The sequence below is a fragment of the Sylvia atricapilla genome, chromosome 17 (genome assembly GCF_009819655.1).
Source record: "Sylvia atricapilla isolate bSylAtr1 chromosome 17, bSylAtr1.pri, whole genome shotgun sequence".
In the NCBI taxonomy this organism is placed as follows: domain Eukaryota; kingdom Metazoa; phylum Chordata; class Aves; order Passeriformes; family Sylviidae; genus Sylvia; species Sylvia atricapilla.
Genome location: NC_089156.1, coordinates 12,166,194 through 12,186,933, shown reverse-complemented (window position 1 = coordinate 12,186,933; position 20,740 = coordinate 12,166,194). Strand labels below are relative to the sequence as shown.

The 20,740-nt window shown below is 52.7% G+C and overlaps 1 protein-coding gene across 1 annotated transcript in view; it reads left to right on the top strand.

Annotated features, from left to right (window-relative positions):
• Positions 1-20,740, top strand: part of NCOR2 (nuclear receptor corepressor 2) — a 176,172-nt gene that overhangs the window by 66,691 nt on the left and 88,741 nt on the right. Inside the window, exons 8-13 of the mRNA XM_066331748.1 lie at positions 5,214-5,280; positions 10,295-10,482; positions 11,727-11,823; positions 14,177-14,355; positions 17,753-17,807; positions 19,945-20,043. Coding sequence (XP_066187845.1) covers positions 5,214-5,280; positions 10,295-10,482; positions 11,727-11,823; positions 14,177-14,355; positions 17,753-17,807; positions 19,945-20,043 — 685 coding nt within the window. The remainder of the gene's footprint in view (positions 1-5,213; positions 5,281-10,294; positions 10,483-11,726; positions 11,824-14,176; positions 14,356-17,752; positions 17,808-19,944; positions 20,044-20,740) is intronic.

Here is a 20,740-nt window from a genome sequence, read left to right as displayed (position 1 = left end):
GCAGAATATGCTGGTGCCCCAGTGAAGCCCCAGTGCCTCTGGTCAAGGTCTCCATTTCAGTGCTTTGCCAGCTGGTTGTACAAGGATGAGAGCTGCCCTTCCCACCCTGCCACTGTAGTGCCTCTGCGTATTCCCCAGGCTCCAGCTCCAAAGATATTAACCTTCTTTCCTCCAAGTGTTTGAAAAATGACAAGATGTTGTTCACATGAGCAGGATCAATTACCTGCTGTCTGTCTGAAGAGATATTCTCCAAGGGGGCCTTCGTCTCTACGGCGGGAGATTCCTGCTCGGTCAGCCATGAAAAAACAGCCCTGCAGGACTCTCCTCCTCCCCCCTTCCCAAAGCAGTCACAATCATATTCTGTGAGACTTGCATTTGAAAAGCAGAATGTGAGCTTCCCTGAGCCTTGAAAAAGCAAAGTGAATGGCCCAGGGTAAGTGCATGCAAGGTGCTGTTTACAGGGTTTGCTTTAAGCCTCCCCTTCAGGAGCTTCTCCTTGCTTTACACTGAAGTTCAGGAATGTTGGGGTGAAACCAGGCTGTGTCCCCTCAAAATGCTTAGAGAGGTGTTGGAGAACTTCTCTAAATTTACAGTTAAAACAGATGGAGAGCTTGATGTGATTTGGGTTTTCTCATGTGCCCAGATCCAGCAGCAGCAGAGCTGATGCACTGATAATATTTGCACATCTGGGTTCCTGTCTGCAGCTGAGAGCTTCTTGGGGAGAGGGCAGGAAATCTGCCTCTGCAGAATCAAAATATGAAGTCAGGATTTTCAGAGAGGTTTCAGGGCTTCTGAATCTCTTTTTGTTTTCCAAGTGCCCCTCCAAAAGAGCAGAACAGCTGTCTTCTGAAAATCTCAAACTGTGGCTTTCCAAATCACTTGTCACGTTGGGAAATTTAAGTCATCTTTTCATTACTTGCTGTTTAGGGGATTTAGTAGCACTGGATTGCCTCTAAATTCATAGTTGAAGCCTGACATGTAACACAAATGTTCTTTCAAACCCTGTCATTACTAATGCATTCTCTTTCAGGTCTTTTTATTAGTGCTTGTAGACATTTTCCTCATTAGAAATTCACCTAGCAGCTCGCTGCTCATCCCATTCAAGGTTTCTCATCTCTTTTATTCTCTATTGGCGTGCACTAAGGCAGCAGATTACCTAGTGATGAATTACTAAGTGATGGAGACACACACTGCTGCCTTCTGCTTCTTCCTCTTGCAGTAAAAAGCCAGTACTGGTTTTGGAGGAGGGGTGTTTTACAACATTTGGGTCTATGTTGTCAGCTTGGGCTTCAGGGCAAGGCAGAGGTGTTTCTGGGCACCAGCAGCCTGCCTGACTGCACATCCAGAGTTATAAACCTCTGCCACTTCACCCTCAGAGGCACTGGTGGTGCTGGGGGTTTAGTCAGTCCCAGTGCTCACGGGCTTTGGGGTAAATAACTAAAGATTTGCTTTGCTTTTCTTCCCCAGAAAGTGTTTCTAAATATTGCAAGGAACTGCTCTGAACAGCTGGCTTTACCAGAAGCGTGCCCTGCCTTGGGGTTAGTGGGTTACAGTGTGTTAGCAGCTGGAGCTGTGTGTTCCAGCCATTTCAGAGCAAGCCAGGGAATGAGTGCAGTGACCTGTGAACAGGGTGAGCTGCTCCCTGCCCTCACTGCAGGGACTCAGTGACTGCCCTGAGCTGCAGCTCGGGATCCTGGCACCAGCCATGCACAGGGGCAGGCACAGCAGGCAGGAGGACAGAGCTGTTTTGGGCTCCATTGCCTCTCGGCTGGTTTCACCTCGGAGCGTTCTTGCTGTGCTGCTCAGGTCTCCTGCTTTGCACATCTCCCTCTGTGCTTTGTTTGGCTGGAGCTTCCAGGAGCTTCCTGGGTTTCCTCCCCTTGCCTGTGTGATCCATCTTGCTGTACAATGGCTTTGCCAGCTGCTCTCTGCCTCCTTCCCATCTCTCTTTGCCGTTTGGTCCCTACTTTGTTTGCTCTGGCTGATGAAAGACGTTCCTGTGTAATTAAATACCCCTGATTAGTTTTTGCTCAAATAGCAAACTTCCTTTCATCTCGTCTTGCACCGGTTGAAGGTCTCCACAGGCTTGGCCAGGTGTGCTGCCGTGCATCAGCTCTTTGTGTCCTTTGGGAGCCTTATCCCAGGGTTTTGGCAGCGTGCACACGTGGGTACACAGCAGCACCGACACGCGTGTGTGTGCCCACATCCTTTTAACATCCCAGCCTCCGGAAGGATCACGGCGGAGTCACTCCTGTGGACCTGCGCCAAGTAACTCAAAAGTCACAGTTACAGCTTCTCTCCTTGACTGGCTCCATTGTGAAAGGCGTGAAACAAAAGCAACCTTGGGCCAAGGCAGTGAAGGTGGAAGCAGCTGCTCCCGCAGGGCTGGTTTTGCTTTGCTCCGAGTGGGAGATGGGTTTTGCTCTCAGCAGTTTGGAGAGTGGCTCTGAGAACTGTGCTCCTGTGTGGGGCTCTCCAGCCAGGGCAGGGGGCAGGAGGATGAGTTCTGCAACACAGGGAAGTCAGGAATGGAGATGGGCTCCATCCAGCAGGTGAATTGTTGACCACAAGGATGGGGATGTGCCATCTGGCAGCCTCCAAACACCAGCCCACCAGAAGCTGGGGGGCTCTGTGTCCATCCCAGTCTGCCCAGTCCTTAGGGACACTGCCCAGGATAAGGCAGGGAGCTCACTTGTCTCCCACACGCCAGCCCAGCAATACTTTCAACTGCCCACAAGAGTCACTGTTGCCTTATCTAAGGAGCACCCATCCCTGCCGCCTGGGAGCTGCCTGATTTCTTCACCCCTGTGCTGTTCTCCATCCCTGACGCTTTCCTTGTGCCCAGGAAAAACCTCAGCGCTCAGGCAGAGGAGGAGGAGGAGGAGAAGGGAGGAAGGCTGGCACCTTGCAGGGGCAGCCTTTGCCATGTGCCACTCCAGAGTGGTTATTTCCGTGCCGGGCTCCCAGCAGACAGCCCTCACCTTCCCCTTGTGCTGGGCTCTGTGATGTGCCCAGGGAGCACAGCGTGTGCCTGGGAGACACGTGGCCTGAATTAACCTCGCTGCAAAACGGTTCCTAAGTAACAGCAGTACATGTAGCAAGATAAACTGTGAAGCCTATTTATATTTACCAAGATTGTATTAACCTTTGAAAGGTTGACCTTATGCAAAAACAAAACGAAACGCAAAGATAAAGTGGCAAAAACATTCAGGGCATGAGAAGAGGGGGTTTGTTGTTGTTTTAATCCTTTCACTCTTTGATTACTTCAGCCTTGGTGGTGGTAAACACGCACTGGCTTTCAAGGCATTCCTGATTTTTGCAGCTGCAGAGCCATTAAGCCTTTGCCTGTATTTGCAGTTTCAAGGTCAGCCATGATGCACAACTCAAGGCAACCCATCAGCTGTGTAAGAGCTGATTTCCTTCATTTGCTCTCCTGTTTTTCTAAGAACTTGTGCCGCAGATCCAGCAGCACCAGCGTGTCAAAGCCCCGTGCTGCTCCTGGATGTCACCCAGGCTGACATGGGGAGGGCAGGGATTGATTTAGCTTGGGCTGACCCCAAGGGACAGTCCATGACCCCTTGCTGGGGACCATTCCACACGTGCTGGTCATTGGCACTACCCCAAAGGTTTCCTTGTGTCAGAGCCTCCACTGGAATTAGGAATAGCCAAACAACGGGAATGTGTTTGTTGGGCACAGTGACCCTCGCGAAGAGCTGAAGATTTGGAAGGAAATGTGTCTGACGAGGTCCTGCAGGAGGGTTTGCTGCCCACTGAGGAAAGCTCACTGTGAGTGGTGTGAAGGGATGCAGGAGCATGTGAGGAGCTGGGGCTGGCAAACAAGTGCTGGAGGGAGCTGTGGTTCCCAGGGCAGTGCTTGCTGTGGGATCGCTGTCCTTCCTGTGAGTGCCCATGCGTGGTTCACTGGTGTAGCAAGAAGAGAGTTTAAAAAGGGAAAAGCATTGATGCTTTCTGCAATGTTCTCCATTCCTAAACTTAGCCAGGACTGCCCCCAGTCCTCTCTGAGTGAGCTGGGTCCTCTGCCCCTTCCCAAACAATCCCGTTAGCTGCTAATTATGCTGAGGGATTTACAAGGGGAGGAGGGTGGTTTTTCCCTTCCTGCTAGCCACACAGGAGGGGAATGAGGAAGCAGCAAGGGTGTCTCTTCATTCAGCTAAATCCCACAGAACATGCCTACATGAGACTGCTAAGCTCCTGATCAGTAATTACACACTGCAGCTCTGCCTTTAATCGGGATAAAAGACTTAAGGAAACTCCTTTGCCCCTGGTCTCTACCTTTTACCTAGAGATTTTATTACTGTGAGTACTAGCAACAGGAACAACCACAGGAGCTCAGCTCTGGGGCTTATGCAGGCTCTGGAAGTTCCTGCAGCCTTTTCAGCTCTGTTCTACTCCCGTGCTGCTTCTCTTTGAGCAGTTATTTCACGCTGCCTTTAGAAAGCAGAAAGAAGAAGAAAGTGAGGGGGTGTCTGGGCAGACGCCGGGGTGGTTGGGGTTGCGGTGGCTGGTTTCCCCCTTGAGGTCCTAATTCTGCAAGTGGCTGAACTCTTCCTGGCTGGTTGTTTGCAGCTTTGTTGGGCACGGCTCCAAGGAAGCAAGAGATCAGGAGATAAGTGCTGCATGTCCTGCTGTGATCCTGCCTCCTTATCAGGGCCTCAGAGCCCAGGGGTGAACATGTGTGTGCTGACATTCCCATCACTGCTGGCCTGGGCACGGGCCAGTCCTTGGTGGTCTCTGCTTGGGGGCTGCCACCTCCTGCCACGCAGGGCTTGGCCTGAGCCCCCCACCAGCTCTTGGGCACCCACTGGAGTTTTACAGAGCAGCATGAAAATAATGAAGGAACAGCCTGACCCATTGATGGATGCAGAGCTGAGCGTCTGCCCACGTGTGGTGCTGAGAACATGGGGAAGGTTTGCAGTGGGACTGTATTAATTTAGTTCTCAACTTTCAGCCTGATTTACCAACAGATGTGGGTGAAGTTCCTGGTCTCAGAGCGTTTATTGGTCTTTCTCTAAGCCGGCTCGAGATAAGAGATATGCTCTGAGATAAGAGCATTTTCTGCTCTCAAGTTGATGCAATTCCAAGTTAAGGTGGAAACTGTGCTGCACGCTCTTCTGGGAGTGGGGAAAGCCAGGCTGTGTATTTTATCCGCCTCGTTAATCAGATCTCATCTTTTTTTTTTTCTCTCTTTGCAGAAACCAGGCAATGCGGAAAAAGTTAATTTTATACTTTAAGAGGAGAAATCATGCGCGCAAACAGTGGGTAAGTGATTCCCTCAGACCTTATTTTCTATGTATAAAACATCGTAATTTATTATGTGAGAAAGAAAAGGATGATTTCCAGCAGAGAGAGGTGCTGGTACTCTGTACTTTGCCTGTTGTATTAGTGTGGAATCTCTCCTGCTGAAAATAACATGTGAAGGAGAAGGTCCCCAGCCTGCTGCAGGCAGCACCTCCCTCTGTAAGTGCCTCCCACCGAGCAAACACGTGTGGGGTTGGCTTAATCACAGCGGAGCCCATCATTGATCTCAGAAAGCCTATTCACGGCATAAATGTCTGTTTTGTGCGTAATTGAACCCGAGGAGAGGTGTGAAACGAGCTGACTCTGCGTCCTGTGAATGGTCTGAAGGCTGCTCTGCCTCCTTCCAGCTGACCACAGAGCCGTGTTCTAGGAATTTGTGGTTTAAAAACAAAATTCAAGCTCCGTGCCGGTTTGTTTCTAGGCAGCGTCGCCTGCGGGAGAGTTTCAGTGACCTTTGGGGAGACAGGTCTTGGTTGGGCAAGGGGCAAGGCAGGGCTGGTTATGAGGCTTCAAAGACATTTGTTGCAAAGTCTGCAGTTACTAGAGGAGAAAGTTCAAGCGGGTTTCACAGAATTTGTACATTTTGGGGCTGACAGTTGCAGTCGTTCCTGGCAGGAGCTGGAAGGCAAAGCCCAGCACAGAAGAGGAAATGCCAGAACAGCCAATGGATCCCACCAGGAAGGATTTTGCAGTGTCTTTCAGTGATGGATGGATTCAGCTCACAGGGCTTCACGTTTCACGAGGAAGATGTAAATACTGTCTCCTGACTCGTTGTCTCTCTCCTGGGGCAGGCTCAAGAGGCTTTGTTAGTGTCTTGCATTGGCAGTGGTGCCTTTAGGGCTGGTTTTGGACAGAAGTGCCAAAACTGGGAGGAATTATTGAAAAAAAATAACAAGCCTGGAAAGTGGTTTGAAGGCTGTACCTTTAAAAGTAACTTCCAATACATACATTTCTGGGGCAGATATCACATTATTTTCTAATTTATTTTTAATAACTCTTTTCCTTTCTCATACTTTGTTTTTTGCCCGTTTTCTACCAGTATTCCAAAAGCCACAGACTTTGCATTCCCAAGGAATGGTTGTGTCTCCCATTTGTGTCCAAACACATGTTCATTTAGACATGTCCACGATAAAACTTCTTCCAGGGGTCAAGGGGGCTTACAACTCCATCAAGATATGGTACAGCAGCCAGGTGCTGCTCTGGGCACCTCTCCTCCTGCAGCTGAAGACTTCTGCATGGTGGGAAGTGGGTCAGTATTCCCTTCCTCAGGAAAGGGACTGCAAAGCATCGTGTGGTTCTGTTGGAAGCAGGAGGGAAGTGCCCGGGAACTGCTCTCTGGTGGAAATGGCTGGTTACTGTGCTAAACCTGGAGTGAGTTGCTCTGTGTGAATATCAAGGAGCTGGGGGAAAAGGTTTAATTAGGCTGCAAGAGCACAGTTCCTAAAATACGACTTGCAGTAAAGTCGCCTGTCATGCAAAATAGGTGAATTTCTGCCAGCCAGTTTATTCAGTGTCCTTGAAAGGGGATTTTTCAGTTTAGGGAAGCATTTTGCCTATTCTACAAAATAGGCAACATACGGTTGCTGAATTTGCAAAGTGAATACATTTGCTGATTCTGTTTGCAAAATGGGTATGCTTAGCTATTTTTCTGCCTATTTTGTAGCAGACCCTATTTTTAGCAAAGCCCATCCACACGCCAGCGTTTCTTTCTGGCTCTTTTACTTTCTGGGGTATTGTTGCTGCCTGGGGCTGGCTGGGGCAGGGTCAGAGCTCGGTCGCCGCAGGGTCCAGCCCCGAGAGCCCCATCCCAGAGGATCCACAGGGCTTCCTCCTGTCTCCACTGAGGTCAGCACAGCAGAAGACATTTAATTTGCCATCGGGGTGATGATGCAGAGAGGGAACGGTGAAGGGAGCTGTTCTGGGTGTGAGAGGTTCATCTCCATCAGCCAAGGGGAGAAAACCGCGGGGCTTGCGCAGGAATTGGACTGGTTCCTCCCGTCACCTTCGCTCTTCTCCTCCCCTCCAGAGAGCTGCAGCGTTCCCTGGAGCTGTGAGAGCGTGGGCTGAGGGAGGGCTGGGGCTTGGCACAGCCCACGAGCTGCCTTCAGCTGCTACGGCGGCGTTACTATCCATCCATTTTTAGCTACACATGTCAGGTCCGATTTGGCTCGCTATCACTTACTGCTGTGATTGAGAGGCTGAGGGGCTGCTGAGCCCAGCCAGGGAGAGGAGCAGAGGGGCACCAGTGCTGAAAGCCAGCACAGATGGGTGCTCAGGAATGGACACGCTTAGGGCCGCTCAGAGGAAGCCTGGAGAAGGAATAGATGCTTCTGTTCCAGGAGCTTTGTCCTGGTGGTGGAGCTGTGATGAACTGAGGAGGTCACAGTGCTGTAAGGTGCCTGTAATCTTGGCTTTTGAAGGATGCAGGAGATTGCAAGGAGCGTGTGTCCCAGCTGGAGCAAAAAGCACTGGATGGGGATGCTGCAGCCCAGCTGCAGTGGGGTTTGAAGTTTGCACGGTGGGGAGTGAAGGACATGCTCATCCAATCCATCATGAAGCTGTGCTCTGAAGGGCAGAGCTGTGCGAGGGGAAAGCTTTGGTACTGCTGCCCTGCTGCCAGGGTGTGAGCTGCTGGGGAGCCAGCAGCGTGATGTTGATGTTGCTTTTTCCATCTTCAAATGCCAGTTCCTTAAAAGAGGAATTCTGGATAAAGCTTTTGTCGACTTGGTCCAAGGAGTGGAAGAAAAGGAGGAAGAAGAGCCACCCTGCTGGCTGTGAAGCAGCCAGGGCCGTGCCAGGTGGCTCTGCTGGGATGGTGGCAATGCAGGACCCTGCACTGGCTCCTTCCCACAGGGAATGACAAACCTTTCAAAGCCTCAAGGCTTCTCAGCAGACCGAGCCCTCGTGCTGGGCTCTCTCCGGGCTGGCAGCGCCGGGCACCGGCTTCATAAACCTCACGGGGTATTTTTAGCTTCTTCCCAAATGTGATGCTCTGAAAGCAGGAGGAGTAGCAGATTTGCTGGCAGGGTGGGAGCTCTCGTTCTCAGGGGGCTGATGGCAGTGCTTTGGGAGAGGTGAAAACGCAGCAGCTGTGACTCTGCCAAGCCGCCGCAGGCTGTTGGTGTTACCTGTAGCTCCTCGCCCAAAGTGTGAGATACCCCATGTGGGTTTTAGGGCATTTTAATTTCTCTTCTCCTTCCTCGTTTTCATCTTGTGGTTGTTTCCTTCAGCTCCTGATGAAACCCAAGCACCTCCTGTGCATCCATGAAAGGCAGGGCAGTCTCTAGCTCCAGGCATGCCAGTGGGAATTGATTTATTTGCAGGGGAAGGTGTTTATCTTTCTCAGCTCTAGGGCCTGAGGTGCTCTATCTGCCTCACATTATTGTTGAGGTGCCTCCAAAAGGCCAAGGAGATCAAAGATGTGTTGCTGTTCTTGAATTATTGCCAGGTTCAGGATGGACAAACCAAACCCGTGTGCCAGGACTGGTGTGACATGGGCTGCAGGTTGCTGTGTATTTCCATTGGTTTGGGGTTTATTTACCTCACCCAATTTTTCTTTGTGGCCAAAAGCAAACGGGACGAGAACAAAGTGCATCTGGGAAACCCTGCAGCTTCAGACTTCTGGTCATGGGGAAGTGGTGGCAAGAGATGAGTTTATTCCTTTGAAATCTGGATTTCCTGTGTCTCTGTTGTAGTGCTGGGTGCTCTGGTGCTGAGCCACCCATTCTGGAAAGTGGTGTCAGGGTCAGGAGTGACCCGGGGCCTGCTATTAGAGCAACATCTGCTTTCACATCCTGATTTGGGCCTTGGAAGGCATTTGTCTGACACAAACTGAAGCCCTAAAACCCCTCTGGTCCCCCAGATGCTCTCAGCTGAGGCTGGGCACCATCTCTGCTGCCACTGTGGTGGCTGTCAGGGACCAGACAGGCGTCATCCCACATGGACCATCCCTGTGTGTCAGTGTTCTCCTCCAGCAAGAGTGGCTGGAGGAGGGAGAGGAGATTTGGGGCGTAATGGGAGGAGACTTATTTGCATTGCAAATCTTATTTCAGTGTTACCAGGCTTGTCCCATAAATACCAGTCAGAAGGGCAGTGCTGGACCTGGTGGGTGGCCGGGTGGGTGTGCCATGAGGATGTCACCTGGGGGGACATGGTGTGGAAACCCTTTGCAGTGCCCTGTTTTGGCAGATCCTGGGTTTGTTGTGAATGGTGATGTGCTTGTCCTTGTCACGTGGGCCAAAAAGGAAGAGCAGCAGCAGGAAAAGAACTTTTGCTTTCTAGGGTGGTGAAGGAGCTGAGTGTGTGGCCAGGCCAGCACGCAGTATGGCTGTGGGATAGGTGCCTGGCCCTTGATTTTGGGGAGCCAGGCCCTTGCATGGAGCTGCCAGCACAGAGCTGTGAATGCTGGGGCTGGTGTGTGTGGGTAGGAAGGGGTGCCTGGCCTTGGGCACCATGGCAGGCTGTCCCCAGCACAGTGAACTGGTGACTCCAGAATTACAGCCCTGCACACGCTGCTCACATGGTGGGGAGCAGCTCTCCTGCCCCCTGTGCCTCCTCCCAAGGCCATGTTTCAGTCCCTCCGTGCTCAGTGGCCTCAGGCAGGCACCTTGCTCTCTCCTGAGGTGTGAAGCAGGGGCTCTCACCCCAGCACAAGTCTTTTACTGCTGAATCAAGCATTTGGTTGGCCAGAGGATGCTCAAGCAGATGTGAGAGCCAAGCCACACTGTGTAAGAGTCGTGGCTCCACCAAATATGTTTGGTCTGGAAGGAAAGAGCCTGGGGGTACCTGATGGCCTGTTTTGAGAACTCACCCTGGGGTTGGTCCCAGGCCCTGGAGCATGTCCATGTCCTAATAAATTACATTTCTTTAAGCGACGTGACTCACGCTCAGCCCGAGCAGCCATCGAGGGCCAGCCTGGAGGAGTCGCCTTTCCCAAGCACGTCTCTGAGCTCCCTCTGTGCCTCTGCCCTTTCAGGAACAGAAGTTTTGCCAGCGCTATGACCAGCTGATGGAGGCCTGGGAAAAAAAAGTGGAGCGCATCGAGAATAACCCCCGGCGCCGTGCCAAAGAGAGCAAAGTGCGGGAATACTATGAGAAGCAATTCCCGGAGATCCGGAAGCAACGCGAGCTGCAGGAGCGCATGCAGAGGTTAGAGGAGAAGCGGTAGGAAGGGGCTGAGCTGGTATCAGACAGCCTTTCTTGTTTTCTTGGGGAATGGGCGTGGGATTTGTTGGCGGGAGGAGCGGGTTGGGGTGGCTCTCAGTCCCGTTTCTCCCTCTCTAGTCAAAATGAGGAGCCAGCAGACGTGAGTCTTGCTGGTTTTTCCCCAGGGTGGCTCAACACAGAGCCAAAAGGAGCAAAAATGTCAGGAATGTGACTGCCCGTCTCACCTCTCTTGCTGATCTCCCAGCTGGCCACATCAGAGCCAGGGGTAGCTCCCCTGTGCTGGCCAGCTGGCTGGGACAGCACAAATTCCTGCCTTATTGGTGTGCCCAGATTGAGATGTGCAAAACTTGCAGGTGCATTTCGTCATGTTAGTGATTTAATGCATGCACATGCTTTGGTGGGAGCAGAAACATCTGCAGAGTTTATTGGGATGACCACAGACAATACAAAGGGAGAGAAATGTCTTGCTGGAAGGGATGTCCCCTGTCTCTCCCACCCCCTGTCCATTTTCCTCTCCTCATTGGAAGTGCAATTGAGGTCATGTTGTTTTCTGCCAGGAGGAGACACGATTTCATGCTCTCCACCCTTTTTGCTGAAAACTCCCTGTCCTTTCCATTTCAGCCCTGGCACCTTGCCTGGGGTCACCTGATATGCAGAAAACCTAAACCCTTCTGCAAGCATCCCATCGTTGTGCCCCACTAACAACTGGGTGGGTCCAAACTTCCTAACTGATGGCTTTATTTTGTCTGAAAGAGAAAGGGAGAAATGGTACTGAGAAATGTTTTAATTTTTTACCTGTTTAATAAGAAAAGTATTTTTTTGGGATGTGTGGCGGTGACTGTAAGGAAAAGATGTCAATGGATGGGTTTGATTTAAAACTTCCCACAGCATTTGCAAATCAGATGTGGTGGCACGGTGCTAATGGCTCGGTGCTGACACTGACACCTTTGTGCCATTGCTGTGGTGGGGTGAACAGAAGAAAATGTGTGGGAGAGTGTGGTTGGGGATGAAGTGTCCTTGTGTTCTAGCAGTCCAGGAAGTTGACACAGGTAAGGAAAGTGGTTTGAGGCTCCTGACCTGCGAGCCCTAAACACAGGCTCCATTCCCACAGTGTGGGAGGGGGTGGCCTGGCTGGAACGTTGGGATGCGGCTGTTACGGAGGTCAGAATGGTCTTTTGAGTGTGGTTTGCTGCTTGTGAAATGGAGCATCAGTGCCTGAGTGTGTCACTGGCCTTTCCCAGCAGGGTAGGACAGAGGGGCAGTGGCGGGCTCTCCATGTCAGCCGCACGCAGTGAGCACGAGGTGTCCGAAATCATCGACGGGCTCTCGGAACAAGAGGTGAGACCCCCTTCTCCTTCCTCCTCCTCTGCACTCCTCGCTGTCTTCTCTGAGGAAGCCAAGACAGGACTGAAGGGAAGTTCATGGTGAAGTCCTTTGCCAAATCCCACTAACTTTAGGTCCCGCTGAGGTTAGGGAGATTGCCGTGATGCCAAACACTTTCTGGACAGGATCCAAAGTCAGAGGTTTATTTAATATGCATCAGCATCTTCCCAGCCATGTGAGAGATGTAATGGAGCTGTGTAATGGTTCTGCCAGAGCAAAACATGGAGCTGGTGGCCAGTAGGTTGGGTTTGTCAGCATCTGGCAGTCTCTTAGGGACCTGAAACCCCAGCGTGCTGCTCATCCTGGGTAGCACCCCACAAACACCTCCTGGCTGTGGTTTATACTGGAAGTGAGGATGGAAAGGGGAAGGGTAAAGGAAAAGGAAAGGGGAAAGGGAAGGGAAGAGGGCCAGTGCCCAGACTGCTGGGTGGAGGGGATTTTCTGTTTCATTTTGTTTTGAATGGGCTGTGCGGCTTGACACAGGGGAATCCTATGGAATGAATGGTTTGTACGTGAGCCAGTTGGCCCACATCTTCTGGGAGTGCTCCATTCATCTTGAAACATCCCCGTGACCTCGGCTTCGTTTGGATCTGGTTTCACAAGGGTTCCACTCTCTTGGCACAGAGGCGAGCTGCAGTGAATGGATCATGTTTGGGAGGGGAGAGCAGCCATTGCCCAGCAATAGCTGGGATGTTTGCTGCCTGTGTGCCACTGCTGATCCCTCTCTGGGATCCCAGGCACTTTGGCCTTAGCCAGTTAAGGTGACAACGTGGGGGACACAGAGCTTGGAAGCAGAGGGAGATTTCACAGCCCTGCGGAGGTGCTGGCCAAGTGGAGTGTTAGCTGATGGCCTCCATCCCCCTGTGCAGTGTGCTGCTAAACTCCACCCTGACAGCCACCTGCTGAGCCCCAAATCTGCTTTGCTTGTCTCAGAGGAGAGACAAGCTCCTTCCAGCTCTTCCACGGGGTTGGAATGAGCAGGGAGGTGAGGGCTGGGGAGCATCTCTGGCAGCAGGACCAGCTCTCTGCCCTGCCCAGCACATTGCTGGAAAGGAGGAGGTCTGGTTAGTGGGGTTTAGTGGCAGCACTGAGCCCTGTGCCCTCAGCTGCAGGCAATGCTCCCACCAACATCCTCTCTGCCCTGCACAGGGCCTCCTCCTGTCACCAGAGGCAGTCTGAAGTTACCCAGGTTGATGCTCCAGCTGTGAGCTCACCTCCCACCATGAGGGGACATCTGGAGCAGCCAGTGTCCAAACAGGAGGTGTCCTAGTGAGGATGGGGAAGGCAATCCCATGTGTTGAAATGTCCATATCTCTGCAGAGAGATGTGTTTTAGGAGGAGGAGGTTGGGTCTGATCAGGCAGAGCAGGAAAGCAGAGCAGCACTGGGCAGGCCAGAGTCAGCAGCTTCTTGGAAGGGTTGGCCATGACTGTTCTCCCAGGAACCAGCATCTGCCTGTAAATTAAAACAGCAGCACTTGAGACCTGGCATTCCTGGGTCAAGGGTTGAAGTTTGAGCAGTGACATCCCAGGTGACAGGGAGGACTCAGACTGATGGTGCAATTGAAGGGGGGTGGCCAGAGCATCCCTTCTGCCCCACAGGGTGATCTTGTGCCAGGGGATCACCAGTAGCTCAGCCAAGGGGACAGTCCCAGAAGACAGCACAAATGAGACATCACATTGGCCTCTCTGTTGCAAATACTTAAGGAAACCAGTGTGCCCAGTCTGTCCTGTCCTGGGGTGCAGCTGGGGCTTTGGATGAACTTTGTGCTCCATAGCATGGAGTAAAGGCATCGGATTGTGTCCCAGGGTGTTGCAGTAAGGAATGACAGCCCCATTTCAGTGACGTTTTAAACCTCCTGGAGCAATTCAGGATTCCTGTGGAAGGGAAACATAATGCCTCCCTCTGCCCACCCGTTCAGGAAGCTTTGCAAAGCTGGCCCACCTCCCTCACAGTTGGGGTGTGGGGCTGAACCTCCCTGTGGCTTTTGGAGGCTGGGAGAGAGTCAGCATTCCCCTCAGTGCCACTGCTGCTTAGACTTGGTCTCATCATGGTCAGGAGCTGTTTCACTGAAGTCAGACATTTCCACACAGGATCTTGAAGCCTTTTATTCCAAAATGAAAATTAATTGTTTCCTGGCCGAGTGCGATAGCCTCTTTCAGCGTTTAATTTACAATTACGCCGGCAATAAAGCTGTCTAGTGCTTGCTTTTGAATTCTCCTGCTCCTCCTCCTGTCCTTTTCCTCTGGAACATCTGTCCCCTGCGGGCCCATGGTGCTGACCAGCTGTTCTCTGTGCTTTCCCCAAAGAACCTGGAGAAGCAGATGCGCCAGCTCGCCGTCATCCCGCCCATGCTCTACGATGCCGACCAGCAGCGCATCAAATTCATCAACATGAACGGCCTCATGGATGACCCCATGAAGGTCTACAAGGACCGGCAGGTGATGAACATGTGGAGTGAGCAGGAGAAGGAGACCTTCCGGGAAAAGTGAGTGCAGCCCACACAAACTCTGTCTGTGCAGCCCTTGGGGAGTGTGGGGCAGGATCCGTGCAGGGCTGCGGCTGGAGCCCCGGCACACTAAGGCAGCAGTTTCCCCAAGCCAAATTTCTGGACTTTTTTGGTTTTGCTGTTGATTGGGCTGATGGAAGAAAGGTTTGAGAAAAAGACCTGATGGAGGAGTGAGTCTCTTGTCCCGTTCTGAGCTTGGCTTGTCCCCCACGGACACATCCAGAGTTGCTGTTCTACCCCTGGGCACAGGGTGATACTTCTGCACAGAAACCTGTGCCTTGCTGTATGGTTGGGATGTTCCTGCCCCTGTGCTGGGCTGTGGGAAGTGGCTGCTTGTGGCAGGGTGAGAACAGGAAGTTTTTCAGCTTTTGCATTCCCTGTTGTATCAGCCAGTTTAAAGATAACACCAGGGAAACCCGGCACTCCATACACATTTCCTTTCTGGATTGTCATGCTGTCCTTTGGGCACTGTGTGTCCAGGGGGTTTTTTTGGGGCTGTCAACATCCAAGCCCTTCATGTAGACCCCCCTCAGGCTGCAGCTTCCAGCTGGTGCCTGTTCCTCAGTGCTGTGTCCTGCTGTCTGCAGGATTTGCCACCGGCTGCTGTTTCCATGGATGCGTTCCCACATCAGACACGTGCAGGCTCTGGCTGTGGTGCTTTCTCCTGTTTGCAAGCAGTGCTTGAGAACAGCTTGGCTCTATCAAGTGAGATTACTCGGGGAGTCACTGATTCCTTCCCTGGGTACCACCGTGCTGTCAGCCGAGATGTGGGTGCTCAGCTTGGTCTCACATCCAGACTCCCCTGTGTCCCATAGCTCAGCGAGGATCCAGGTGTGTTTCCATGGAGGGCTGGAGTATCCTTGGTGCCCCCAGTGTGCTGTGAGTGTGAAAACAGAGCTGGAGTTCAGCTTCCAGTGGGATGAGCTCTAATGGTGCTCTCTGCTGTGGACCTGAGACACGTGGAGGTACTTGGATGCACTTTGTCCTGAGCAGCAGCACCACTGAGTCTGGCCTCTGGACATTCAGGGGATGGTTTCATGGATTACCAGCAGGCCTATGGGCAGCCGTGCTGGAAGCCTCTCTGTGCCCAGGATCCCTCCTCCTCCTGTTTGCAGCTGAAATAATTAATTGCCAAGATGGACCGAAAAAGAACAAAACAAGCAAACCGGCTCCAAGCCTTTGATAGAGGAGAATCCTCATTGCTAATTAGCCTTAAAATGTGCCACTCCAAACAGCCAGGCTTGCCACAAATGACGCAAAGGCTAATTACTTGGTCTTTAATGGCAGGGCTGTGCCTGGCTAATGGGGCTGGAAGAATCCACACCCAGTGTGTGCATCCTGCAGTGCACGGTGGATTCTGTGTCATCACCGTGGGTGATGCAGAGCTCGAGGCAGAAATACAGCAGGGTTTCAGGGCTCTCACAAAGCTCATTTTGGTATTCAGGAGCTGTAGGGAGGGTGGTGTAGGGAGTGCTGCCCCAGCTCTCCCCCAGCCTGGCGTGCCTGCTGTGCTGCAGCTTCTGGCCTGGGTTTTTAAGGTGAACTGGAGTTGTGTCATCCATGATTGTGACCTAGAGCTGGCCTCCTCCTGAGACCAGGAAAACCTGGTTCAACCTTTTGTTCAGCCCACTTGGCAGGGGCTCTTGGAGTAAACAGGCAGGCGCTGCAAGGCTGACAAGCTCCAGGTCTGAACTATTTAGCTGTCAGAGCATAACCACGAGGAAGAACCTGATTTGATTTGCTTTTGGGCAGGATTTCAGGTCTCTGTTGAGAGCCCATTGCTGGCCTACTCCCAGGGAAGCTGTGGTTTGCTGGTGAAGGAGCAGGGTGCTGCTCAGGTACTGAGGCTGTGTTGTGCTGGGCAGTGTGAGAATGCAGCATCCACCTCTCATTATGGGGAGATGGCCTGGCCCATGAAAAAGAGGGGATTGTTATCTGCATTGCCCCTGACAGTGTGTTAGTACTATTGATAACGTGGCCTTGAAAACCCCATCCTGTGGTCAGCCCTGGGTTTGTGCTGTGTGCAGAGTGAGGAGCCAGCTCTGGCTCTGTGCCCTCATGTTGGTTGTCTGAGCAGCCCATCTGGTTTGCTTTCTTCCTTTTTTTTTGTCCCCTCTAGCATTTCTGGTTTCTTTTTTGTTCTGGTGACCAGTTGTGGTGACAGGGATCTTGCAGTGCCACCCAAACCATCTGGGAGCTCTGCATCAAGAATGGCATCAATGTGGATGACAACACCCATGTCCTGCTGCCATGGGCTGAAGTTTTCAGGCCCTCCCTGAGTTCAGCTCAGTGCCTTGACTCCAAGTTTGGCATTGGGACAGAGCAGCAAAAGCAGGAGAGAGCTCAGCCAGTTGCCCCAGGGGAGTCACTGGCAGGGCTGGAGACGTGGATCTCCTCACCATATCCTACCCATGTTACACCCACACCACAGCTCTCCCACCTTTTGCCTCCGATCCATTTCCCCGGGGCACAGAGCTCTCAGCTCCTGGGAGCTGGCAGAGGTGAACGTGCTGAACGTGGCTCATCCTGGCTGCTGAGCTCCTCGGGGCTCTGTGCTGGTGGCCACCTCTCCTGTCACAAAGTCACCACTCACCAGGCTCTCCGTGCTTTGGCAGTGCATTGGTTAACTGTGCTGCCAGCAGCAGCACCTCCTGCCGAGGGCTTCCACACCAGCTAGGCACAGGGATTTGTTGCAGGAGGCATCTCTGCTAGTGGGGACAGCTTCCCCTGGGCGGGCAGTGTACCCTCCCGGGCTGCCAGAGCCAGGGATGAGCTTGCTGACAGCTCCTCCACTTGCTGGGCATGAGGCAGCGTTCAGCAGAGCTGCTGTGCCACCGGGGATGTCTTGAGCAACTCAGCAATGTGGCAGCTCTGTGCTTCCTCCCGGGGTTTGGGTTTCCCTGTTTCCCTTCCTGTCCTCTGCAGCTGCTCCCAACAGCTCAGCAGGGCTCGGGGTCCTGCTCAGCGCCGGGGCCACCCATGGCCATGATGTGGGGTGTGATGGATATTCCTTGCCCTTTCCTTGCCAGATCCTGAAGCCTTGGCCAGTGTGCCTGCCCTCTGTGCCTGCCCTGTCCTGCTCTAGGTACAGGCGTGGGTGGCCATGAGATTGAGCAGTTCTCTGGCACTGCCCCCTTTGCTCTCCCACCCCATGATGAACATTTGCACATTGAAGCTCCCAGCCAACCCAGCCCCACTGGGCTAAATTTAAAGTTCCCGTGTTTCTGGGAAGCTGAGCAGCAGACAAATATTTTCTCAAAGCCCAGAGTCCCTCTGGGAGCTGGCCTTGCTGCTCTGGGCACACAGGGCATGGCAGCCTGGCTGTGAGGAGGTCAGAGCCTGCACCCACAGTAACCCTCTCCCTCTCGCCCGGCAGGTTCATGCAGCATCCGAAGAACTTCGGCCTGATCGCATCCTTCCTGGACAGGAAGGTAAGCCTGCCTGCCTGGCTTTAACCTGAATCGTGCTGCCTCTCCTCCCATCCCTTGGCTGTTGGTGCTGGAGCTGCCAGAAGAAGCTGGGCACCTGTGGGTGGTGGTGGTGGCTCCAAGCCCCGGGCACGGTCCAGACGCCTCCCGGCTCCCTGCAGGGACAGGGACTGAGTCAGCTGCGGGGAGACAGGGAGCTCAGAGCCTTGAGAGGTGTGAACACAGCCAGCCTGGCGCGTGGGCGGCCAGCCCACCCCGTGATCTGCCTGGGGAGCTGCTTTCCAGCATCTCCCGCAGGCATTTTGCACCAGCCAGGCTGTCACACGGGGGGTGGGCACCCAGCTGCCCAGCACGAAGCTGAGGGGTCTTTTTGCTCAGGGGGAGAGAGGTTTTTGAGGATGGACTGAGTCCCGTTTCATCCAACAGGTCGGGTGGGTGCCCTGGAAGCACACACACCTCCCCTTGGTGTCTAGGAATGGTTGCTCACAGGAATTGCCTGGCCTTTCCTAGACCTTGTGTGTTGTGTTGCTTGGGCTTTTTGGTTTTGCTGTTAATTGGGCTGATGGAAGAAAGGTTTGGGAAAAAGACCTGATGGAGGAGTGAGTCTCTTGTCCCATATGGGCAGATCCTGGACAGACCCAGCCTGAAAACACAGCTATGTCCATCACACGAATACTCCCCTGAGCAGGAAACATTTAAAAGCTGCTGCTTCTCTGCTCCTTTTAGTTCTTTGCATCCTCTGCCTGCCTCATGCAGCGTTCCATACACACAGTGTCCACTCTCTCTGGGGGAACCACTCTCCTCTCAGGGATGGCCTGCAGAGGTCACTTCCAGCCTGAATTATTCTCTGATTCCTCATCACTCAGGCTGGGGAAATAATTTATAAGACCTTGACCTTCCTGTCCAAAGCAGCAAGGAAGGGCAGCAGCCACCTCATGCTGCTGCTGTTGCTGTAAGATCCCAGGCTCCTCATCCTTTTGCACTCGATAAAGCCGAAAGTGGTGGGACTTGGATGATGCTCACAATCCAGTCTGTGTTCCAAGCTGTAAAATGTCTTCTAATTTTATTTGTACTCGTTTGTAAATCAGGCTGTAATTATGATACAGAACACATCCATTATCCTGTTGGAGAGAGATGCAAAGTATGGCTCAATGTAATGAATTAATAGATTTTTAAATTGCATTATAAAAAAATAGTGATCTTAGCCCTTGGAACAGATGACTGTAAGTTTTTGTGTTCGCGTGTGTGTGTGTATAATCAGGGCTAAATTAGAAAGAGATCCAATTAACACTTTAAAAGTTGCAATCTGTTTTTGCAAATGGTTCTACTCCTTGCAGAGGGATGGGGTGAGCACAGCCCCCGGGCACCCCCGGGCACACGCAGCTGCCCCAAGCTCCTGAGGACTTGTGGCATGATGGATCTGGGGGATAATTTTTCTTTGTGAAGCCACTGATCCTGTATGTGAAGGGGTAGCCCGAGGTTGCTGTTCAGATGCCCACCTTGTTCAGCAGAGGACTTCTCCCCGCGTGGCACACTTTGTGCTGTTCAGGAGCAGGATATGTCCTAGCTGTGACTCCCTGTTTTCCTAACGTGTCCAGTCTGTGATGGTGCTTGTGGAGCCAAGCACTGGAGTTGGGATGGCAGCTCCTGAGCGCTGGGATCTCAGTCTGGCCACAACAAAGTCGCTGTGCTCGAGCCAGCGCGCTTAGCGGGTGGAAATAACACCAGCTGACAGTCGGGTGGCAGGTTGTGCCTCGTGTAACTGCAACACAGGCTGACAGCAGCTCCTTCTTCTGCCTCTGGTTGCCACGGTCATCTGGGGTCAGCCCTGCTTCGCCTCCAGCAACGGGGTGATTTCTGCTCAGCACCCCATCTCCAGCTCTGCACGGCCGGCAGGACCGCCCTGGTCTGTCCTTTGCAGGGCTGAGCCTTTTTACTAGGACACTGTGCATTGTCCCCTTTTCCAGCTGCACTGGAAGCCGTAGGGAGGGAGATGTGGGGAAGCTGTTGGGCTGTAGGTCTTCAGGAGCAGCAGGAGACCTGGTGATGACCAGTTCTGAATGCTGCTCCTGGAGGTCTGTGCCCCAACAGCACACGACGACAGGACCTTCTGTTCCCTGACCTGCCTGTGTCATTGCAGACGGTGGCTGACTGTGTCCTCTATTATTACCTGACCAAGAAGAATGAGAATTACAAGAACCTGGTGAGAAGGAACTACCGGCGGCGCGGGAAGAGCCAGGTAAGAGCTGGCGTGGAAGTGTCATCTCTCAGGCTGAGCAAGGAGCTCTCTGAGCCTCCTGAATGCTGCTTTTCCCCCTCCTCACATGGAGATGTTGCTTGCAGGCTGTGATGGGTTGTGGTTGTGCTCTGTGTAGCTTTTCAGAACGTGCTGGTTAATGGCAGTTGGCGTTTGTCCATCTCCGTGCCAAGATCACGGTATCTTTAAAAAAAACAAACAAATCCAAGAAGCTTATAAAAGGGAATGGAGTGACTGTGGAAAACCTGGCTGTGTGTCTGTAGCCTGGGGTTGCCCATGCCAGGCTGAGCTCTGTGCAGGAACCAAGTGAGGTCTGTGTGTCTCTCTCCTCTGCAGAGGCAGCCCAGGTGACACTCAGCTGGGAGCTGGGTGAGGCTCCTGCTTTGCAGAGCCTGCCCAAGGCTCTTCCTATAGCTGTGGAAGGAGAATGACTTGGGTGGCAGTGACTTCTGGTGACACCTGAGCAGAGGAAAGTACATCCATCTGAAGTGCCAGAGGGTGTCCAGGATCCCCGTGAGGGTCTCCTATGGAGCTGGCAGATTTGGCACTAAAGCTAGTGGAGACCCTTAACCCTTTGTTTAAGGGCAGAGCGGATTCCAGGGCACCAAGAGGTGACTGAGTCTACCCCTTACCATTACCATGGCCAAGATACAAATCTGGACCCGACCTTGGCAGTGTT